This window comes from Salvelinus sp. IW2-2015, linkage group LG6.2 (genome assembly GCF_002910315.2).
Source record: "Salvelinus sp. IW2-2015 linkage group LG6.2, ASM291031v2, whole genome shotgun sequence".
NCBI classification, from domain to species: domain Eukaryota; kingdom Metazoa; phylum Chordata; class Actinopteri; order Salmoniformes; family Salmonidae; genus Salvelinus; species Salvelinus sp. IW2-2015.
Genome location: NC_036846.1, coordinates 14,297,792 through 14,321,738, shown reverse-complemented (window position 1 = coordinate 14,321,738; position 23,947 = coordinate 14,297,792). Strand labels below are relative to the sequence as shown.

Here is a 23,947-nt window from a genome sequence, read left to right as displayed (position 1 = left end):
TGCAGTGTTTAACATCATCCTAACTATGGAATAACATTGTCAGACGAAGCTGAGATGTATATTTAACATTTGAAAAGTCAGTCGAAATACTTTCAAATTAACCTGTCAAACAGTAGGCAGTCCCACATCCCTGCTGTGTTGGGTAAAGTAATAGCTCAGGTCTTGTGTGATGCCATTTTAATATTTACTTAGATATTCCTTAGGTGTATGTTGAGTTTGTGAATATGAGAAAAGTGGATATCTTGCATTTAAAATACCAATGCCATTTTATGCCTTGCCAATGGTATGCCTTGCCAACATGTGATTTTCTCCCTAGGTGTAGAGACCCTGGACTGGTCCCAGATTTGTTTGTGCTTTTTCCAACTCCATTGCTCATTGTCAAAGCAAACATGTTTGTATGATAATGAGTGACAATGAATGTGCATGATAGCGCAAACAGACTGGCACTCAGGCTATGGAGACTCCATAGAATTCGAATGAGTAGAATAGATATATATTTCTTCAGTCCATGGGATCGTTTTAGTGGTCCACCCATTATGGCAACTCAGTAGTGCCTTGCATGTGTAGAATAGTTGGAGAGGCACAGTATTTTCAGCAAAAGATTCCCACTGACAGAGCATAAGAAAGTCTTGTTCCACCTTGACCACCCAGGAAGTAAAGGTCATGAATTCCTCCAGGCAGTGAAATTCATCCTCTGATTCGTCCTATTGCCCTTCTAAGAGCTACCTTTATCGTATGTTCTTTAAGAAAGACAAAAACAAAACCTGAAGACCATGTCCTACTGCAAATGTTTTTACACATTGGATTGGGGTTCTAATTACGGTGCAACGCAACTGTATTGTCAAACCAAATTGTTTTGGTAGTTTGTTCCAGTGCCCTTTACTGACAAAATTGTCAAAATTCTGACCTGTCATACTCTTTCTTTTGAAGGCATGTCAGACAATCACATCAGTGATTTGCTAATGAATGTAATTAACAGACGTGAGCGAAATGAGTTCCATGAGTCCTGATCATGTGACCGAATGTCACTCGAAGTCCAATTGCAGATTATCACAATATCCTCTGCACTGTTAATTGTTATTATGACACTTGTACCTGTTTTACCTGTTCCAACATCCTCTGGAGTGGCATGGAAATAGTGTATGGCAGGCATACAATAGTAATGAGTACAATCATAAAGCCCTGCAATAGACTTTTGTCCTGTCCAGGGGGTGTACATGTCTTGTACATTAAGCTGCCTCACACTACAGAATCGGGAGACAGGCTCCTGCTCTATGGACCATTCTGGCTTGGACAACATTACTTCATAGTAATTGAAGCTTTTGTATTGTATAATTATCAGGGGCTGAAGCTGTGACTCAATGGCTTTTTTCGGGTCCAGACACTTTCTAAGGCAGTGTGTCCGGCTCTGCCCAGTCAGTGTCTTCACCGGCTGTGGCCAAATCCCTAACTTGACAAAAGTAACATGGTGTATGATGCTCTTCCTCTTTCCTGTAAGTGTACGTCTCGGGTTCAAATGTACTAGATCGCTTGTTCTGTTTGAGCTGCTGTACCAGCAGGAGCCAGGACATTTTCATGTTGTTGGATGGTGCTTTCTCTTACTGTCCTGGATCAGTTGAAATGGCCCGCCATCCTGTCGTCTTGGCAGTATCAGAAGCGGAATGGGTAGAATCCTGACTTTTACCTTTTGACTGTGTGACTGCCCGCTCTGGCAGTTTGCTTCTGATTTGATGGTCAACAACTGTTCACCTAGAGTGCAGCCTGTAACCGAGTGTGGGGGAACTCCAGAAAGTCATGAAAAATGTCTGCAGCCACAGTTAGGGCTAAGGTGGTGGATGAGGATGATGTATGGTGGTGGATGAGGAGGAGGATGATGTATGGTGGTGGATGAGGATGATGCATGGTGGTGGATGAGGAGGAGGATGATGTATGGTGGTGGATGAGGAGGAGGATGCATGGTGGTGGATGAGGAGGATGATGTGTGGTGGTGAATGAAAAGGATGATGTATGGTGGTGGATGAGTGAGGCTCAGCTATGGTACATAATGGTGTTTCTATTAATATAAGTGGGAATTTTGTATTTTTTGTGGTTTTATTAATCAGATAGGACAGTGAAGGGGAAAAGGGAGACATAGAGGCTCCCTTAATCGACATCCACGTCTTCGGCGCCCGGGGAACAGTGGGTTAACTGCCTTGCTCAGGGGCAGAACGACAGATTTTTACCTTGTCAGCTCGGGGAAGGGCAAGAAGGATAAATATTGCTGAGGAGGAGTATGCATGGCTTATAAAGATCAATGCCTGTATTCACAACGCATCTCAGAGTATGAGTGCTGTATCTAGGATGAAGTCCTCCCTGTCCATCCATATCATCTTATTCATTAAGATCTAAATGGCAACGCTGATCCTACAGTAGATCAGCACACCTACTCTGAGACTCTTTGTGTGTACAGGCCCATCTATAGTATAGAATGGTTATGAGAAGGAGAAGAAGTATTTGTATTGTCCCCACAGTGCTGTTCCTAACAGCTTAGGTTACTCACAGTCACAGCCCACAGATGTGGTTGTTTTGTATTAACCTGCTGAATGGGAACGTGTTGCCCTGGGATGAGTGGGCGGAGAGTTTGGGAGGAAGAGGCTTTGGTTGGACAGAGTTAAAAGTATCATCCATCATTAGACCAAGGTTCCAATTCCACATTGGGAGAGTCTATTGATTCAACCAGGATAAAAGGGGTTCCTGTCCGTTCATGGTTGTTTTGTGTGGCCTCTCTAATCTAGCATGTGTATCTGAGAAGATAAAGTGCGTAGGTTCCAGCACATTTGATTGTAACGTTGTCTAGTCGATACTTTCTATGGAGACGGTGGCATGTTTTGAAGTAGTGAATCGGATAAGAGGTTCGGTGTCTAGCTTCTTTCCTTTCTGAGGACATTAAACATTGAGCAGTTCTCAGTAACTAGCTAAATGAGGAGTGAACAGTATTGACTGGTGCTCAGGGGCTATTGATAATTAGACATTTTATTTAAGGCCCATTGCAGTCCAAATTCAGTTTTAATGGAACTATTACAGTAAGGTACTTAATTATTACCCAGAAAGGATTTGATATTGAATAACAATGGCTGAATTGGGCTTTTTAAGCATTATTTTTTCCAGTTTGGGCTTGAAATTCATTTTGGAAACTATATTTTGTGCAGCTAACCAGGCAGGCCAGGAGTCTTTGTGTTGAGAAAATGGATTTCATTTAGATAGCATCTGACTGGCTTCTCGCTAGCTTGTGATAAATAGAGCTGGTCAGTACTTCCCCAGACCCATACTACAGCTTGGAGTAGGATAAAGGGGAATGTGTTTGCTTGCATTATAGCACTACCATCAGACCAAACTGGCATATACCTCTTGGTTGAGCTACTGTCTGCCTTACCCCTTGCATGCCTGCCAAATTTCGGGTCAAGGGTTGTGAACATGTGTCTACAATTGCACCACCATTATTGCTAATGGGCCAATAACCACCATTAGGACCCAATATGGACCCTATTTGCATAGGACTTTTGGACATACACCCTCAAGTCAATTTTTGCTGCCACTTTGCCTCTGCCTCAAATGGATACACTGGGAATGCATTCCACACTATTATGTCCTGTCTATTACTAGATTATTCTCCTCCTCTATTTTGTTAACCTAAAGTCTGGTGTGCTACATGAATACAGTACATTGCTAGGGTAATGTCTATAAGAATGAGCCATAAGGGGAATATCTATAAGAATGAGCCATAAGGGGAATATCTATAAGATTTAGCCATAAGGGTAATGTCTATAAGAGTTAGCCATAAGGGTAATGTCTATAATAGTTAGCCATAAGGGGAATGTCTATAATAATTAGCCATAGGGCTAATGTTTATAAGAGTTAGCCATACGGGTAATGTTTATAAGCATTAGCCATAAGGGTAATGCTTATAAGAGTTAGCCATAAGGGTAATTATGTGTACAATTTTAACACAATTCTCCTTAATGTTGTATTCTCCAGAAATGTATTCAAATTTAAGAGATGTCCCTTTGGAGTAAATAACTTTATTATAATATTTGAATGCGTAAGTAAGCCTTGTCCTAGGCTTCTGCCCTATGGGCCGTTCTGGCTCCTGTTTCTCCTGTTTCTGTAGCGTGAGGCAGCTTGATGTACAAGACAAATAGGGGTGCCTATATTTGTCCTGTTTCACTGCATGTACAAGTGGGTAATCTGTACAAGTGTGAGGTGTGAAATGAAAATGTGTTTTTTGCATATCCCACTTCCCAGGAGACACCCGTGGAGAGTTGGGTCACAGCCAGGTGATCAGACATTATTGACGGTGACTCGGAGCAATTAGGGTTAAGTGCCTTGCTCAAGGGCAGAAGTGACAGATTCTTCTGGGATTCAAACTAGCAACCTTCTGGTTACTGACCCAACACTCTAACCGCTAGGCTACCTGCCGCCCAAGTACAACCCCTGGATACGCTGCTTGTCTATCGCAGGGCATTATTTGAATGCATGATTCTCCAATATTCTGCAATGTGGAAGAAATCTAATGTCAGAGTGGAAATCTAACCCTATTCTTACTCTAATTAAGATGCTAAGTTAGCCTATTAACCCAATCAATTTCTGGCAGCCGTTGTTCTATCGAGGCAAAGGGGAAATAGTCATTTTAATTCTAGGTGATCCCCTGGGTGTCTGAAACATTTGGCTATATATGGAGGATGCGGTGTCCCCTCAAGCCTGCCAGCAAGTCATTGGGGTAGCAAGTCCTAAGGGTCTTCAGCTGTTCATGCCTGTAAAATGAATTTCCTGCTCAAGGGCAAATCTCAAGGACCATTATGGGAGGAGAAATGTTGCTCCGAATGATGTCCCTAAGTGATGTTATTTAATTAACCCGTTTTATTTTATTTTTGGAATAGAAAAGTTAACCAAGGAATACATTTTTGTTCACAGTACATTCTCATTGGTAGCCTATTTCATAAGCTGAGTCCAGTTTTCTCTTTAATTTATTCAAATAAAAATGTTTCTCCTTTGATGAATTTTCCTTGCCTGGCATTACTCATCAAACAAATATGAACAAATGAGCCTGTGTGGTTTGATATGGGAAGCGAGGCATTGCACTGATTGCTTTTTCAGGCTATTGACAAAGGTCACCAATGCAGGGTTAACTGAATTCCCATCACTTGTTTCTCTCTATTGATTTACGCTTTGTTTGCTCATGTATTGTACAGTATGCTGGCACTTCATTTATTTTTTCTCTAACTTAATTTGATACTGGTTTGATTATAACGGATAGTCACCCAAATTACAAATTAACTTCCTTTCATGGATAATTATCAAGCCGGACAAGCTCCTGCGTGTCAGCAAACCCACAGTTTGACTTTATTTACTTACCCACAGCAAAACAATGGGTGTTGAGGGACTAAACGTGGCATACTGCAAAGTAGCATGCCCCCCCCCCCCCCCCCCCCCCCCCCCCCCTTACCCTCAGAAAAGCCTCAATTCATCGGGGCATGGACTCTACTAGGTGTCGAAAGCGTTCCACAGGGATGCTGGCCCATGTTGACTCCAATGCTTCCCACAGTTGTATCAATTTGGCTGGATATCCTTTGGGTGGTGGACCATTCTTGATACACACGGGAAACTGTTGAGCGTGAAAAACCCAGCAGCTGTGCAGTTCTTGACACAAACCGGTGCGCCGGACACCTACCATACCCCGTTCAAAGGCACAAAAATATTTTGTTTTGCCTATTTAACCCTCTGAATCGCACACACACAATCCATGTCTCAATTGTCTCAAGGCTTAAAAATCCTTATTTAACCTGTCTCCTCCCCTTCATCTATACTGATTGAAGTGTATTTAACAAGTGTCATCAATAAGGAATCATAGCTTTCACCTGGATTCACCTGGTCAGTCTATTGTTTGTATTTCCTTCTACTTCCTTCCTTAGAACATTCATAACAGACCACTGAATAATGCAGGTATATGTCATATCTCATTGCACGTTAATCAACTTTAAGATTACAGACTTTACTTTAAGGTGACGCACTAACTTTAAGGTGACATACTTTACCTTAATTAAGGTGAAACACTAACTTTAAGGTGACATACTTTACCTTAATTAAGGTGAAACACTAACTTTAAGGTGACATACTTTACCTTAATTAAGGTGACACACTAACTTTAAGGTGACATACTTTACCTTCAGGTGACACACTTCTTCAAGGAAAATAAAATAAAAGTGTAACAGGTCTCTTGTGGAGACCACACTCAAATAAGATGCCCTGCTTGAGGAGGATGCTGATGAAGATTAAATAGTTTATACAATGTTTGACATTTCCTTTCTGTGTTTAGAGGGGAAATGGTGGAAATGAGTTTCAGTATTATTCCTTCAGTAGAGGTATGGAGAGGGGGAGATAGGGAGCCTACCTTGTGTGCCAAACTGACTAGCATTACCCATCTGTCAACCAAGGACAGTGGAATGACAGTGCTCTTATCTATAGAGAAGTAGTAATAGCAGCTGTAATTGACTTGAAATTGGGTTTGATGTTTTTAATCAAAACTGGACTTGAGTTGAATTGGTCGGCTATAAAGGGAGAGGGAATGGAACCGAATTGAATCAGTGGAATTGTCTATTAATTACATTTGATAAATGTGTATTTTCATATCAAGCATTATTTGGTCAGTTGAGGTGGGCTGGTTAAATAATAAATGTCAAGTTCATTCCAATTTTTTGGACCAACTACTATTACTCAATTACCAATTGTTGTCAAATACTTCCCAAATACCCTGGGTATTATTAATCCACTATCAAAAACAAGTATTCCAACATGTGCTTTATGACTATGGCTCTCATCTCTGGCAGGAGCAGTTGCTTGGTTTGAAACCTGGCACAGAAACCCCTGATATGTTAGTGCAACCTGTAGTTGTATCACCCAGGCATCTGTTGTGTTTCATTAAAATGCTATTAACGCCAGAAGGATTTCTTCCACAGTCTGTGGGGCACTCTGTCACTGCACTTTTCACTGAGACTGCTGGGGTGGCTTGGTGCTGGGCTCTAATGAATACACTGCTGCCACTCTCCACTCTGTTGTGAACGTAGGGATGGCATGGGGTGGTGGGATGACGTGGCTATGGGTCAAGGAACAACAAACGGTGCAGACACCAAACATGATGCCCTAGATAAGCCCTTATGCCAGAACGCAACATAATTCAAAATGCAAGCATGCTTTGCAATCTCTGCTCTTATAGCACTAGTCTCTTTGAATGGTGAAGGGTGGTTTTGTAGACTTTGTAAAACAGGCCTACAATGGAAGTTGAGTCCATTTATAGTTGACTGGTTTTGACTGGTAGAGTAGGTCATCTTTATTATCCTGGATGGGTAATGTTCTTTATAGCTGGTAGTCAATACAACTTGGTGGTCAGTATGTTTGCAAAAGTCAGAGCTCTTCACAGAGGAAGTAACCATGATGTCGTTTTCTCCATCTCTGCAAGGAAAGCGGCGGCGGAACTTGAGCTCCCCGCCCACCGGCGGATGACAGCGGCGCGGGAGAAGGGTCGTCGACCGCAGATGCGCGGGCCGGCCTTCATGTTCAACGACCGCACCACCAGCATGACCGCCGAGGAAGAGCGCTTTCTGGATGCGGCAGAGTATGGCAACATCCCTGTGGTCCGCAAGATGCTGGAGGACTCTACCACGCTCAATGTCAACTGCGTGGACTACATGGGCCAGAATGCATTGCAGCTGGCGGTGGGCAACGAGCACCTGGAGGTGACGGAACTGCTCCTGCGGAGGGATAACCTGGCGCGCATCGGTGACGCCCTGCTCCTGGCTATCTCAAAAGGCTATGTCAGGATAGTGGAAACCATCTTGGCCCATCCATCCTTCCAGGCTAGCGAGCGACTGACACGGAGTCCGTGCGAGCTGCAGGACGACGACTTCTACTCGTACGATGAGGATGGCACGCGCTTCTCGCCCGACATCACCCCCATCATTCTGTCTGCGCACTGCCAGAAGTACGAGGTGGTGCACATGCTGCTGCTGAAGGGCGCGCGCATCGAGCGGCCGCACGACTACTTCTGCAAGTGTGTAGAATGTGCCGAGAAACAGGGCAAAGACGCTTTCAGCCACTCACGCTCACGCATCAATGCCTACCGGGGCCTGGCCAGCCCGGCTTACCTGTCACTGTCTAGCGAGGACCCAGTGCTCACCGCGTTGGAGCTCAGCAACGAACTGACCAAGTTGGCCAACATCGAGAAGGAGTTCAAGGTAGGACACTACTGCACTCAGGGTTGCAAACTTTCTGAAACTTTCCCAAATGCGTAGGTTTTTCAGAAATCTATTTCTGAATTCTTAGGTTTTACAGAAATCCTAGGAATTTGGGGAAATTTCACAGAATTTTGCTAACCTTCTCCTACTCAGAAGCTAACTGCTTGCTGACTGTTGTTTTTTCTGCATTTAGTTTGAAGGTGTAACCATGTTTGTTTTTCTTTATTTAGCTTGAAGGCTTAACCATGTTTGTCTTTCTTTATTTAGCTTGAAGCTGTAATCCTCTTTGTTTTTCTGCATTTAGTTTGAAGGTGTAATATTTGATCGTTTTGAATGCTTTGGAATTCTGACATGGAATAGTACTAACTAAATTGAGGATTGTTATCAGGTAAAGTCGTATACAATAGCGATGTGTTGATTCTGCTTAATTAACAACTCCATTAATTTCAGCCTCATGTTTTTATTTAAAACCGATGTTGTGTAATGTAATGAATCTTCAACCTGTATGTGTGTTATGCTGATGTCGCCACCAGGATAAAAAGAGCCATAAAAAAGAGACCACGCAGCACAATTGCTTCTCCCTGGTAAATATGTTTAACTACATAAATTCATTGAGATTGATTAAAAAAGTGCCTAGCCTCACACTGGCTAATTACTTGCTGTTACTTCAAGGGTAATCTGTCTTTTAGCATATCTGGCTGACTGTCAGATTGTGCATTATTATATTTTTTTATTTAACCAGGCAAGTCAGTTAAGAACAAATTCTTATTTACATAAGTGACCTACCCCGGTCAAACCTTGACGACGCTGGGCCAATTGTGCACCGCCCTATGGGACTCCCAATCACAGCCGGCTGTGATACAGCCTGGATTCAAACCAGGGATTGTAGTGACAGCTCTTGTACTGAAATGCAGTGCCTTAGACCGCTGCGCCACTTGGGACTACAGTTGCAGTTTAGCCACAGCCTGCAGATAAACATTGTGACAGATGTGAATTCCAGAGCTGTTAATGGAGGAGAGGGAAACCAGTGGTGTTTCAAAAAACAAACCTGCCCTCTCCTTTAAGAATAGATTATTTGTCTCATTTGAATTGATTGTAAAGATGAGTTCACTGAACTATATTGCCACAAAAGCTTGTTATTAAGTTACCCACATTTACTAGAGTGTTTCATGCTGTTAAACATATGACACATTAACAACCATTTCGAGCTTGGTATGATGCAACAAGCTACACTGAATGTGTTTGTAAATGAACATTTTAGAAGAGGACGCTTGTTTGACCCTGTCTCATAAATCAAAACTTTCCCCTATTGGGATTTTCAGGTTTGTCTGATACAACATTTAACGCAGAAGAAACTGAAAAGCTATTTCCGTAGAGAACACATCACATAGCTCTCAATATGGGCCCTCATACAGGGCTTATTGTGTTTTGTCCTTATACCTGTTTTCTTCAATCTGTTCTCTGAGTTGTCCTTTTGCCTCCCTCTGAGAGATGCAGTGAGATGATAGAAGTATATCGGAACATGTTCTAGTGAATGAAAGGCAGTAAATTGCTCACACGGTGCAATGCTTCACTTGAGAGTTGGATCACAATGTTCAGTTATGAGTGACTGAAAATGTAGGGTTTGGGCTTGTCAAACACAGTATTTAAAAGTATCTTTGAACAGATGGTTTATGACAATCCATCACAATTAGAAAGAATAAAGCACTAGACATGAACAAAGTGACAGATGCATGCTGAGCAAAGTCTAGTTGTTCCTTGGAAATTAAATCCAGACTAAATACTCTCAGTATAAGGACAAACAGCACATTTAAAAGCAAAAGATAAGCCTTTAGCTTAATGCGTCTTTAATTGTGTTCTTAGAGCAAGGTTTAAACAACAATGTGAGTAAAAGTGGTGACTCTGGAGTTATTCAATATGTAAGTATGACCATAGGTAAAAGGGACAGGCTACAGCTTGGCAGTGTGCTATAAGGACAAAGTCAGCTGTACCAAGAGAAGTTTCAGACTACTGTTTCATCATGAGACTGCATGCATTTCAAATGCATTGTCAATATGTATAACTGTTTATGTATCATTTGTGTAAACGTATCATTTGTGTCCCCTAATTTGCAAAACTGCTTCTTCTTGATATTTGAATTATACCAATGAAACATGCATGGACCCTTCCTCCCTTGTAGACAAAGTATATATTACATTAATGTTGGATTTCTTTCCAACAAGTAGAGTGATCTAAGCTAGGGATGGTTGACCAGAAGTTCAATTAACAGCTTAAATATGATACCAAGTAATACTGAGGCCAGTATCGTCAATATCGACTGTATACTTTCTATAAATAGGGAGAAAATGATATTAAATACTTTTATAATACTGTGCTGAATACAGTCAATCTTGTCACCTGGCAAGCACGGTCATTTTATCAAAACACTGAGATGTCTTTTCGCAAAGGACTAGACTAGTATTATGTAGGCCTATTTAAGGAATGCTGAAATTACCAATATAACTGCTTCCACGAGAATAAAATTGCGGATGCACTCAGATAACAATTCCATTACCTTACCTCCTCCTATAGTGACAGTAATCCTGTGAAAATAGGGCTTGGGTTAAAATACATTTCACATTGTAACATTAACACCACATTTCTATGAACGTTTTATTTTTTGGAGATTCATTTCCGAGCTATTGTAATCCTTATTATTCATTTTATTATCCTGCACAGTATTAAGATGTAAATGTATTTCCGATTTTTTACTTAATAATACAATTGTATGTCATGTGGATATACAAACCTTTCTTGAGTTCAGCTAATGTCGAGATCATTACACACAGATATCCCCATTGGGTCACCACTAGTGGACCCATTACTTATTCAGAAATGCTAAAAGTGTTTTCAGAGAAACATAAGTATTTTGTTTCACTATTACTGTATATCTTCTATAACATAATGTTTGCTGAAAAAATATCACTGAGTTTATATTCTGTTCGTGTCACGTTACCTTTGTAATTGAGATTTAAGCCAACGAGTTTGCCTTTCCCTGTCTCCAGTAGCTGACTTGACTCTAACCTGTTTTTCTCTCTGTCCAGAATGACTATCGCAAGCTGTCTATGCAGTGTAAGGACTTTGTAGTGGGAGTGCTGGACCTCTGTCGGGACACAGAGGAAGTGGAAGCCATTTTGAATGGAGATGTTACTGCTGAGAAGGAGTCGGGGCAGGGCCTTCGCTCTCTCCTGAGCAGGGTCAAACTGGCCATCAAGTACGAGGTGAAAAAGGTAAGTAGCTAACAGTTTCCTTTATCTATCCTCAGGCCTAGACCTGTAGTTGACTTCTCAATACTTCAACAGGCATTAACTCTTCCCATGTAAACTCTCTCTGACTGGTGATCTCTTATTGGTTGAATGCTGAACATATCCAGGCTGTCCTGTAGAAGTGAAGCAAACAAAAAGTAACCACTTGGTTGGACTCACATCACACCTCATTTTCTAGAATTTAGAATATACTGTAGTTCATTCAAAATGATTCCCAGGACACGCCACTTTACATCAAAGTGCCTCCATTGCTACTTGCCTGTGTACCAGACCTGCATCCATACCTCTTCTACCCGTCTTCACTGGCCCTGCCTACAGTATTCACCTGCGATCACCCCTTCCAACTCAACAGGGCTTCTTTTGTGACACTATCTACAGTATCCATCCATTTAGCATCAACATTTTGGCACTACACCTTTTGCAACAGTCAGACATTTTCATTGATTCACTGCTGCTTGCTTTAGTTTTTTTGCCAGAACGACTTTATGTTGTAGTGGAAACCACTGTGCTGTACCTCAAAGTTCAACTAATGACTAAACATAACCTTCCTGTTCAGAGTGTCTACAAGTAACACAGCAATATGTCAACCAAGTCAAAATCAACGTATTGAATGTATATGATTATAGTTACAAGTTAATCCAGTGTCACATGTATGGTATGTGCCAGTTAGCCAGCCAGCCAGTCACATGTGTGTTATATGCCAGCCAGCCACCCACCCAGCCAATCACATGTATATTATGTGCCAACCAGCCAGCCAGCCAAGCCAGTCACATGTATGTTACGTGCCAGTCAGCCAGCCAGCCAATCACGTGTAGGTTATATGCCAGCCAGCTGAGCCAGTCACATGTATGTTATGTGCCAGCCAGCCAGTCAGTTAGTCAGTCAGCTTTTTAGTGCAGCAAAATTACCCTGAATTGGAGGCAGCCAGCAAACTTCTTAGTACAGTATTATTAATCATAGGACTGGGTGAGCTTTGCCTACTCTGTGGGATTTCCTGCGCTCAAGGTCGTCCGGTGATGTGATGTTAATCAAGCTGACAGTTAAATGGCATGGATAAAAGTGCTGCACTCCCTGCATAAAGGGGCCATCATACACTGCAATTTTAAAAGATTAGATTTTGACAATAACTAATACCTCACTAAGGCCTTCTTCTTGCCATAATGTGTGAGGTTCATTGAGGTATAAATGCATGATGGAATTGAAACCGACATTAACGTGATTGATTAATTAGCAGCCGTGGCCACAATGGTAAAGGATGTTGTCTCCTCTTCCATGGTAAAGGATGTTGTCTCCTCCTCCACCATGGTAAAGGATGTTGTCTCCTCTTCCACCATGGTAAAGGATGTTGTCTCCTCCACCTTGATAAAGGATGTTGTCTCCTCTACCATGTTAAAGGACGTTGTCTCCTCCTCCACCATGGTAAAGGATGTTGTCTCCTCTTCCACCATGGTAAAGGATGTTGTCTCCTCCACCTTGATAAAGGATGTTGTCTCCTCCACCATGTTAAAGGACGTTGTCTCCTCCTCCACCATGGTAAAGGATGTTGTCTCCTCTTCCACCATGGTAAAGGATGTTGTCTCCTCCACCTTGATAAAGGATGTTGWCTCCTCCACCATGTTAAAGGACGTTGTCTCCTCCTCCACCATGGTAAAGGATGGTCTCCTCCWCCACCATGGTAAAGGATGGTCTTCTCCTCCACCATGGTAAAGGACGTTGTCTCCTCCTCCACCATGGTAAAGGACGTTGTCTCCTCCTCCACCATGGTAAAGGATGGTCTCCTCCTCCACCTAGGGCCATATGGTTCAAGTGTCTCAGAGTAAGAGTGCTGATCTAGGATCAGGCCCCCCTGTCCATGTGTCTACTCCTGCTCCTCCCCTCCGACATTGACGTTGCCGGAGTACTAACCACCGGTCCTGGGATTCATCATTACGTACACCTGGCATCCATCATTACGCGCACCTGCAGATCATTATGATTCACACCTGCACTCCATTACCGTCATCATTACTACCTCCCCTTTATCTGTCCCTCCCTTACGTTCATTCCTCAGTCGGTATCATTCCTGTGTTCATGCTACGCTGTCTCGTTTCATGTTTGTTGATTTATTAAACGTTGCACCTGCTTCTCGACTCACAGCGTCATCGTTACACCATGTAATTTTATTCAAAACTGACCGTGAATCAGCACTCCTACTCTGAAAGGCCTGGTACATAAGGGCCCTGGCCAAGAAAACACCATTTATTAAAGACTTGCTCCAGAACTTTGGCGACTACTAAGTATTTTTAAACCTCACACTTTGAGCTGGATGTGTCAATGTGTAGTTCATACATGCATAATATATGAGCAGAATTAATGTCTTCCCTAAATTAGCCACAAAATCCCTAGTTTAAAAGTGACTATTTTTCTGGAAGCTGTGCTAAGCCATTTTCCCTACATTTCCCCCCACGTGGGCCAGCCCCGTAGCAATTTGAGTTCTAGCCAATGAGCTTCAGCCCTTGCCATTTGAGTGACAGCTAGCAAGATGCACACACAGCGGAGCGAGTGAGCGCAATCACGTGGTGCACATATCTGCACATACTCTACATGACCAAAAGTATGTAGACACCTGCTCGTCGAACATCTCATTCCAAAATCATGGGCATTACTATGGAGGTGGTCCCCCCTTTGCTGCTAGAACAGCCTCCATTCTTCTGGGAAGGCTTTCCACTAGATGTTGGAACATTGCTGTGGGGACTTGCATCTATTCAGCCACCAGCATTAGCGAGGTCGAGCACTGATGTTGGGTGATTAGGACTGGCTCACAGTCGGCGTTACAATTCATCCCAAAGGTGTTCGATGGGGTCGAGGTCAGGGCTCTCTGCAGGCCAGTCAAGTTCTTCCACACCGATCTCAACAAACCATTTCTGTATGGACCTCGCTTTGTGCAAGGGTCATTGTCATGCTGAAACAGGAAAGGGCCTTTCCCAACTGTTGCCACAAAGTTGGAAGCACAGAATCGTCTAAAATGTCATTCTATGCTGGAGCGTTAATATTTCTCTTTACTGGAACTAAGGGGCCTTTCCCGAACCATGAAAAACAGCCCCAGACCATTAACTTTACAGTTAACTTAACTTTAACATTAACTTTACAGGCACTATGCATTGGGGCAGGTAGGGTTTTCCCGGGATCCGCCAAACCCAGATTCGTCCGTTGGACTGCTAGTTGGTGAAGCATGATTCATCACTCTAGAGAATGCGTTTCCACTGCTCTAGAGTCCAATGGTGGTAAGCTTTACACCACTCTAGCCGATCCTTGGCATTGCGCATGTTGGTCCTAGACTTGTGTGCAGCTGCTCGGCAATGGAAACCCATTTCATGAAGCTCCCGACGCACACTTTTTGTGTTGACGTTGCTTCCAGAGGCAGTTTGGAACTTGGTAGTGAGTGTTTCAACTGAGGACAGAGGATGTTTACGGGGCACACACATCAGCACTTGACGGGTCCCATTCTGTGAGTTTGTGTGGCCTACAACTTCGCGACTGAGCCGTTGTTGCTCCTAGACGTTTCCACTTAACAATAACAGCACTTACAGTTGACCAGGGCAGCTCTAGCAGAGCATACATTTGATGAACTGACTTGTTGGAATGGTGGCAACCTATGACGGTGCCACATTGAAAGTTATTGAGCTCTCCAGTAAGGCCATTCTACTGCCAATGTTTGTCTGTGGATATTGGATGGCTGTGTGCTCGATTTTATATACATGACAGCAACGGGTGTGGCTGAAATAGCCGAATCCACTAATTTGAAGGGGTGTCTACATACTTTGTGTACATAGTGTATGTGACATAGTATGCTACTTTAAGAACTACTGGCTAAAAAGCATACAAAAGTACCAGAGAATCTCTTTAAGCAACCAGGTGGAATTCTTAACACCATATCAGAATGATAAGGAGGCATTTGAGGTAGTGCCAAATCCCATAAGCAGTGTAGTGCATTTACAGTGTATCTCAGCCTCAGGCTGCCACTTGAGAAATACATTTGCAAGCAACATCCTCTCTCCCTATTGTCAATGGATCCAGCCTGAGGGAGTGCTTTGCTATTTCACAAGCCCCCAAATTACATTTTCCTAATCTGCAGCAGAGATGCAAACTGGAGCTGGCGCTCTTCACACTCTAAGGGGTAACACATGGAGGGGAATCCTGATTGTGTGTGCCGCGTTTCCCCTCAGGAACATTGAGTCATCTGGATCCAGCTCCCCAGAATGTGACTTAGCTGTGCCATGACCACAGATAGGATGCCATGATTGACCTCCCAGGATGTGACCTAGCTGTGCCATGACCATAGGTAGAATACCATGATTGACCTCCCCGGGATGTGACCTAGCTGTGCCAGGATCACAGATAGAATGCCATGATTGACATCCCCAAGATGTGACCTAGCTGTGCCATGAACACAGATAGAATGCCCTGATTGACTGAACACATAAAGATCTATTTTGTCCAGCAAAATGTTTTCAGCTTCTTGAGAGGGAAGGGTGTGTGGACCATGTTAAGTCCTTAGTGATGTAGTCGCAAATTAACTTGAAGCTCTCGACCCGCTCCACAACAACCCCGTCGATGTGGATGGGGGCTTGCTCTCCTCTCTTTCTCCTATAGTCCACAATCACCTCCTTACTGATGTTAAGGTGAAGCTGTTTTTTGACTAGTCAGTCTATTTATTTACCAAATGACCATTTGCTCCTTTTGTTAAAAGCCCATAAGCGGAAATTCACTGTTTTGCAACTTAAAGACGATGCACAGAGCTTACCCATGAGGGTGCACAACAATTGAAGTCAATAAGTTATTGTTTTAGTCAAAGTATGATCAGTGGTGTATAGTATTTACAGTGCCTTCGGGAAGTATTAAGAACGTTGACTTTTTCCACATTTTGTTACAGCCTTATTCTAAAATGGATTAAAAAAAAAAAAATCCTGAGCAGTCTACACACAATACCCCATAATGACAAAGCAAAACACCTTTTTAGAGATTTTTGCAGATTTATTGAAAATAAAAACAGAAATGTACATAAGTATTCATACCTTTTGCTATGAGAGTCGAAATTGAGCTCAGGTGCATCCTGTTTCCATTGATCATACTTGATGTTTCTACAACTTAATTGGAGTCCACCTGTGGTAAATTCAATTGATTGGACAAGATTTGGAAAAGCACAAACCTGTCTATATAAGGTCCCACAATTGACAGTGCATGTCAGAGCAAAAACCAAGCCATGATGTTGAAGGAATTGTCCGTAAAGCTCCGAGACAGGATTGCGTCGAGGCACAGATCTGGGGAAAGTTACCAAAACATTTCTGCAGCATTGAAGGTCCCCAAGAACACAGTGGCCTCCATCATTCTTAACTGGAAGAAGTTTGGAAACAACCAAGACTCTTCCTAGAACTGGCCGCCCGGACAATCGGGGGAGAAGGGTCTTGGTCAGGGAGGTGGGGGTATCTGTAATTTACTTTTACTCCACTACATTCCTATAGAAAATAATGTTATTTTTACTCCATTCATTTTCCCTGACACCCAAAAGGACTCGGAACATTTCAAATGCTTAGCAGCATAATTTTTTTTGACCAATTCACACACTTGTCAAGAGAACATCCCTGGTCATCTCTACTAACTCTAATCTGGCGGACTCACTAAACACAAATGCTTTGTTTGTAAATTGTGTCAGTGTTGCAGTGTGCCCTGGCTATCCGTAAATTTAAATAACAAGAAAATCTTGCCATCTAGTCAGTGTAATATAATGAATTGTAACGTATCAGGAAGCAGGTGCAGAAGGTGAGTTTAATAAACATGAACAAGGCAGATAAACAAAACAAGAGAAATATACTGAACGTGAACAAAACCAATACTGCCTGATAACTGAGGCTACTGAGGGCTAAATAAAGGGAGCGTAATCAAGGTGATAATAAAGTCCAGGTGTGCGTAATGATGTGGAGCAGGTGTGCGTAATGATGGTGCCTGGACTGGTGGTTAGTAGACCGCCGACACCGAGCGCTGGAGAGAGGGAGCGGGAGTGGGAGTAGGCGTGACAGTCCCCCCCACCAACGCAAAGGCTCCAGCCGCAGGACGATGCTGGCCAGGAGTACGGCCCCAAGGGCGAGTAGAGGTCCGGATGGCGGAGATGGAAATCCCGGACGATGTTGGGGTCCAGGATGTTGGGGTCCAGGACACAACAGCGCCCTTTGGACCTACAGCTTCTGGCAAGGCAGGCGGAGCGGGAAGTTCCTGGTGGAGAACCAAACGCGATCACCATGATGGAACACTGGAGCCTCACTTCGGTGATGGTCCACCTGCTCCTTCTGGCGGCGGACGGCATGCTTTAGCCTCACGTGGGCAGTGTTCCTAACTTCCTCTGCGCGCCGGAACCACTCATCCACCACAGGGGCTTCGGTCTGGCTCAGGGTCCACGAGGCCAGGGCCGGCTGATATCCCAGGACGCACTAGAAGGGAGTCTACCCAGTGGAGGAGTGACAAAGTGAGTTCTGGGCGTACCCAGCCCAGGGAAGGAACCAGGCCCACTCCACCTGCCAGTCCTGGCAGTGACTCCTAAGGAACCTCCCCTTCCTCTGGTTGGTCCTCTCCACCTACCCGTTGGACTGAGGCCGGTACCTGGATGTGAGGCTGGCCACGGCCCCCATCTTCTCCAAGAAAGCTCTTCATAACCGCAACGTGAATTGGGGGCCATGGTCGGAGATGATGTCCTCTGGAAGGCCATAGTAGGCCCTACATAGGCCCTGAAGACCTGCTGGAAGAGTGCCTCAGCAACCTGGAGGGTGGGTAGGGAGACCAGAGAGAGGGATAAAATTTAGAGAATCTGTCCACAGCAACCATAATAGTGGTGAAACCATCAGACGGAGGGAGATCAGTCAAAAAATCTATGGACAGATGGGACCAAAGCCGCTGAGGCATGGGAAGGTGTTTCCCTGCTGGAGCGTGTCCCGGGGATATTTGGTTTGGGCACATACGAAGCAGGAGTTGACAAAGCGGGTGACATCCTGCGCAAAGGTGGACCATCAGTACTTTGCAGAGATAATGGTGCAGGTGTTACCTGGGTGTCCAGCGGTGAGGGATGTGTGCACCCAGGTCAACAGTCGGTCTCTTACCCCTGTGGGGACATAGATGTGCTCAAGAGGGCAGGTAGCAGGAGAGGGTTCCCTCTCCAGAGACTGGCGGATATCCACATATACGTCCCAAAACACGGGCCAATGACACGGCTGAAGCTGGTGCCCCTCCTGGCCGCAATCTGGACACAGCCCCAGCTGTCTCCGGCGACGCTGCTCTGCCACGGAGAGGTGTGTGGCAACTACCTCCATGGGTTCAGGATCTGCCTCAAAACGAACAAAGGAGGAGGGCGAGGAGAGTGAGGTGCCGGCGCTCCCGAAGAAGGTTGTCCAGATGGATGGCCATCGCGATGAGCATGTCTAAGGAAAGGTTGTTGTCCCGGCACGCCAAATGCATCTGGACCTCCTCGCGCAGTCATCTACTGAATAGGGTGCAGTGGACCGGCAACGTCGAGCGCCAGAGAGAGGGAGTGGGAGTAGGCGTGACAGGAATGTGAAATGATATATACTTTTATACTTTTACTTTTGATACATAAGTATATTTTAGCAATTACATTTACTTTTGATACTTAAGTATATTTAAAACTTTTTTTTTTTTTTTACATTTACTCAAGTAGAATTTTACTGGTGACTTTCACTTTTACTTCAGTCATTTTCAATTAAGGTATTTTTACTTTTAATGAAGTATGACAATTGGGTACTTTTTCCACCACTGAGTATGATATATTTGGGCTTGAAGTGGGGACTTTTTTCTGTGGCAATGATATGACGGCTAATACTTTTCAGTCTACGTTTCTTTCCAGGGCTGGGTTTTATTTTAACGTTACCACCCACCAGCATGGCATTGTTAATTAATCAGAAACACCTGCAAAGTCCTTCCTCTTTGCGAGTCTCAACTGAACCAAACAGCTTTTCGCCGTAGCCAACACTTGGCCGCCTGAGCCGTGGAACAAATGAAAATAGAGGGTGCAAACGTATGTTTTTTTCACCTCTACTTTTCTTTTAACAGAAATTGAACATGGATCATTTATACATTCAACCTACTTTTTTTAGCTAGTCTGTATTGAAATAAATAATATATATATAAATATATACATTTGTGTGATTGCACTTTGCATCCATGCTCCCCCGTCGCCCCAACATGAATGCTTCACTACATGCTTCATTGCTTTGATTGGTGCAGCCAGCGTCTATCCTATATTATAAACTGGATAGTTTGAGCCCTGAATCCTGATTGGCTGACAGACGTGGTATATCCGACCATGTACCACGGGTTTGACAAAACATTTATTTTTACTGCTCTAATTACGTTGATAACCAGTTTATAAAATATCAATAAGGCACGAGGGGGTGTGGTATATGGCCAATATACCACAGCTAGGAGGTGTTCTTCGCACAACGCAACGCGGAGTCCCTGGATACAGCCCTTAGCCATGGTATATTGGTTGTATATTGGCCATATACCACAAACCCCGAGGTGCCTTATTGATATTTTATAAACTGGTTATCAACGTAATTAGAGCAGTACAAATAAATGTTTTGTCAAACCCGTGGTACATGGTCAGATATACCACGTCTATCAGCTTAAATGAACAGGCACCTGCAAAATAACATTCAAGGAACTTGTTTATCAATTTTGCTGTTCTGTTGTAACATTTGTGTTGGTGTTTTGTGTCTGATGCACTCAGGGTGTTGTTACATGTCATTTGCGACATGCATCATGAGCAAAGTAATTGTAGCTTATCATTTCACTTCCCCTGTGAGAAACATGAGCCGGCTGACTTGGCTTTGCTGTACCGCAGCTGAAGCCTGCCAGTTTCAACATGTCCCTTATAATGTAGAAAAACACATGTCTCTTATGGAAGATGCCAAAACTTTGGAGATAACAATAGATGGTGAAGTCAAAGATACTGGTTTCAGTCTGTGGTGAAGTCAAAGACACTGGTTTCCGTCTGTGGTGAAGTCAAAGATACTGGTTTCCATCTGTGGTGAAGTCAAAGATTTCCATCTGTGGTGAAGTTTTCCCTATTATGCTAATGACAACTCCAGTAGAACCAGCTTAGCCAGCTGGCTAATCCTTTGAATACAGTGTAGTTTGAAAAAAGACAGCAACAACAGATAACGTTAGCTAGCTAGATAAGGTTAATAAGATGGCTAGCTAAGGTTAGCATGCTACCTAGCTACACTAACAGCTGTCAATTGCCTATTTGTTGATGTTTCTCGATCACTCGAGGTGGAAGTCATTACAACATTATTTCCCTCCCCCAATTCGTGAATATGTATGTGTAGCCTGCATCTTTCTTCGGAGGTGGAACCTAAACAAAAATGACATCGAAATAGGGGCGGCATTGCCCTCTGGTGGGCGCATTTAAAATCAAATGATGTGTATAAACCCTGGTTTGCTTATGCTATGTAATGGCCAGTGAAAGGCTTTGAAGCCACCGGTCAGCCATATTGGTACTCCTCAGAAAGCGCAGTCCTCCATAGGAATTAATGGAATTCTACAGTCTTTCAATATAATCTTTCAAGGACAAAATTGTATGTATTACAGTAACATTATTACTCTCTAAATATATATATATTTTAGGAATATAAGGAAAACAAAAGTAGACATTAATAAATGCATTTCTATACCGTCCAAAATATTTTTTTTACACTGGAGTAGGAGTACCAAGATGGCTGCGCGGTGGCTTCAAAACAAATAGTTATCTAGGGTTAATGCATATAATTGGTTAAAGTGGAAAGACCAGTGCCAAATTTTTTTAATTGCAACTTTTCCAAATAGTTCAGATAGTTGAATATAAATGGCTAACTAAAGTCAATATATCTTCCGGCTCTGTGTGCACTTGCTATGTTAATGATGCTGAGTGTTTGGTGTCATCACTGTGACTTGCGGTTTTATGGTTGTTGTTGTCAGGCTTGGGTAGGTTACTTTCTAATTGTAATCCATAACGTAACTTTTGGATTACCCAAACTCAGTAACGTAATCTGATTAAATTCAGTTACTTTTAGATTACTTTCCCCTTAAGAGGCATTAGAAGAAGACAAAATTGTATGTTACCAATTGAACGACATCTATTGCAGGTTAAATCAATGTTAAAATGTACATAACTGGCCATATATGGATGTTCCATTTTACTTTATGGGTTGGTTATGTAGGCTTCTTCTAACCTATCGCTTTCTACTACATATAATAATACGGTTAAATTATGTCTTTACATAAATATATAGAATTTATAAGTCCAAAAATGGATGTAGCAACTACAGATAGCCCCTTTAAGTCTATCAGAAGTGTGCGAGTTTGAGCATGTGTCAGTTAGATGTTGCAGGAGCGCATTTTTCACTGGCTGTCCACTGGTTTCAGAAACAATGTTTGATAGGCAGCTTAAACTTCTTGAATTCAACCATTATTGGGTTCAAATACACATTAAGATCTGTGAACAGCCATCCACAACAACCACAATCCGTAAGGCGCAAATAGCTAAGTGAGAGAGCAGCAGTGTATTTCACATCAATGCGCGATGGTAGATACCAATAATAAGTGATATCCGTATCGCTGTAGACACTGCTGTCATCGTAAACCTTAGCGTTTATTCAAATTGGATAATCTTTGAATGCTGACAGCAGTTGCAACATTGGAAGACATAGTTTGGACTGTAGCCTACAAAAGCCTATTCCTGCTCTTTTCACACGATCCATCAAACACATTTGGTGTGTCATCATACTGGTCTCTGACTTGTGGTCAGACTCGCTCAGGTGGAACCACCTTAAACTTGCGCCTTTTTTCAATGCTGATTTGAATGTCATTGAGAAAACAGAGACGTGTTAAACATCCTTTCTGTATTTAAAAGTAATCCTCGAAGTAATCATCTAGTTTTTCAAAAGTATCTGTAATCTGATTACAATATTATTGCTGGTAACGTAACGGATTACATTTACTGTTTTTTTTGTAATCCCTTACATGTAACTGATTACACGTAATCTATTACTCCCCAACCCTGGTTGTTATATTGTCATTATAGTTTATTTGTATGTATGATTATGTTGCTGCCTGTTGCCCAGGGCGCGCTTGAAAAACAGATTTGCATGTCAGTGTGACTCACAAGTTTAAATGAATCATAAAAAAATAAAAGGATTAACTGAAAACGGAGTTGTACAGCAAGTTGAATCTTTAGTTGGTACTTCAGACAACTGAAACAAAACACATGCCATTACAGTTAGCTTGTAAAATGGCATTCGAAAGGTTAGATAATGCATAAAATTAATTAAATCATAAGGAGTTGCATAGCAAGTTGAATCATTAGTTGGCACCGTATAAAATTGTATAAAATACCATTCCATCATGATAAATAGCTTTTAAAAGCTTTTGAAAAACTGTAAGGCAAAGTGACATCTTTCAGGATGACCCAAACCACCATTAGAGCTTTTGAACACCTACTGTAGCTTGCTACCCCTGACAGATATTGAGTTTCTACCTATTGATTTTTGCCCAGATTTTCTCACATGAAGTGTTTTAAAATGTCCTTATCCTGTTACTGGCAGGTTAATGTTCACCTCAACTCTTCTGCATCTCGTTCTTGTCCCATGATTTTTTTGTACACTGAAAAATCATCCCAATGCCACACGGCTCGCCCTCTCCAAAGAATCGATAATAATAGACTCACTGCTCATTATTCATAGCCGTTCTGGCTTTGCCTCGATTCCTCATTCAACAGCATAATTAATTGGCCATATTTTCCAATTCAGTCATTGCTAGCCTTGTAGCAAAAAGGGGGAGCCGATGTAGCACAACCATGACATTAAAAACCCAAAGGCACAGATGTTTGTTATTCATTAACCTAGTGGGTTCCATTCAGAACACATTGCACACTTGAGAATGGAGCTTGTTTCTTGCTACAGGTGGCAATGCACCTCTCTCTGACCCATAATTAATTTAGTCTGCATCTCAAAGTTATTCTCAAAGTACCTGGGAGCAACAGTTTGAGGGTCAATCCCATTTAAATCACAGGAAATGGCCACCATTCCCGTCCATGATTTCTTTCTTCAATTGGAATTGCATGTCTGTTTGTTCCCATATTAGAATGAACATGGCAACTCAAACTTTTTACATCCCCTTGACACTGGTTAATGTTCTTATCTTGTAGTATTAGGCCTTTACAAAGCAAATAACCAAACGTTTGCTATTATAAAATGGTTATGGATTGACTGGGCTGGCAGACGGTGTCAAGAAAACCCACAGAGAGAACTGTTCAGTTCATTAATGGCTCAGTAGCTTTTGATTGAAAACTTC

General features: G+C 42.7%; 1 protein-coding gene across 2 annotated transcripts in view; it reads left to right on the top strand.

Annotated features, from left to right (window-relative positions):
• LOC111965856 (short transient receptor potential channel 3) overlaps positions 1–23,947 on the top strand; it is a 41,042-nt gene that overhangs the window by 1,411 nt on the left and 15,684 nt on the right. The window contains exons 2-4 of one of the 2 annotated variants that reach the window (XM_023990232.1): positions 7,493–8,267; positions 8,801–8,851; positions 11,351–11,536. In XM_023990232.1, coding sequence (XP_023846000.1) covers positions 7,493–8,267; positions 8,801–8,851; positions 11,351–11,536 — 1,012 coding nt within the window. Of the gene's footprint in view, positions 1–7,492; positions 8,268–8,800; positions 8,852–11,350; positions 11,537–23,947 lie in introns of those variants that run through there. The other variant, XM_070444250.1, reaches the window with a different exon arrangement.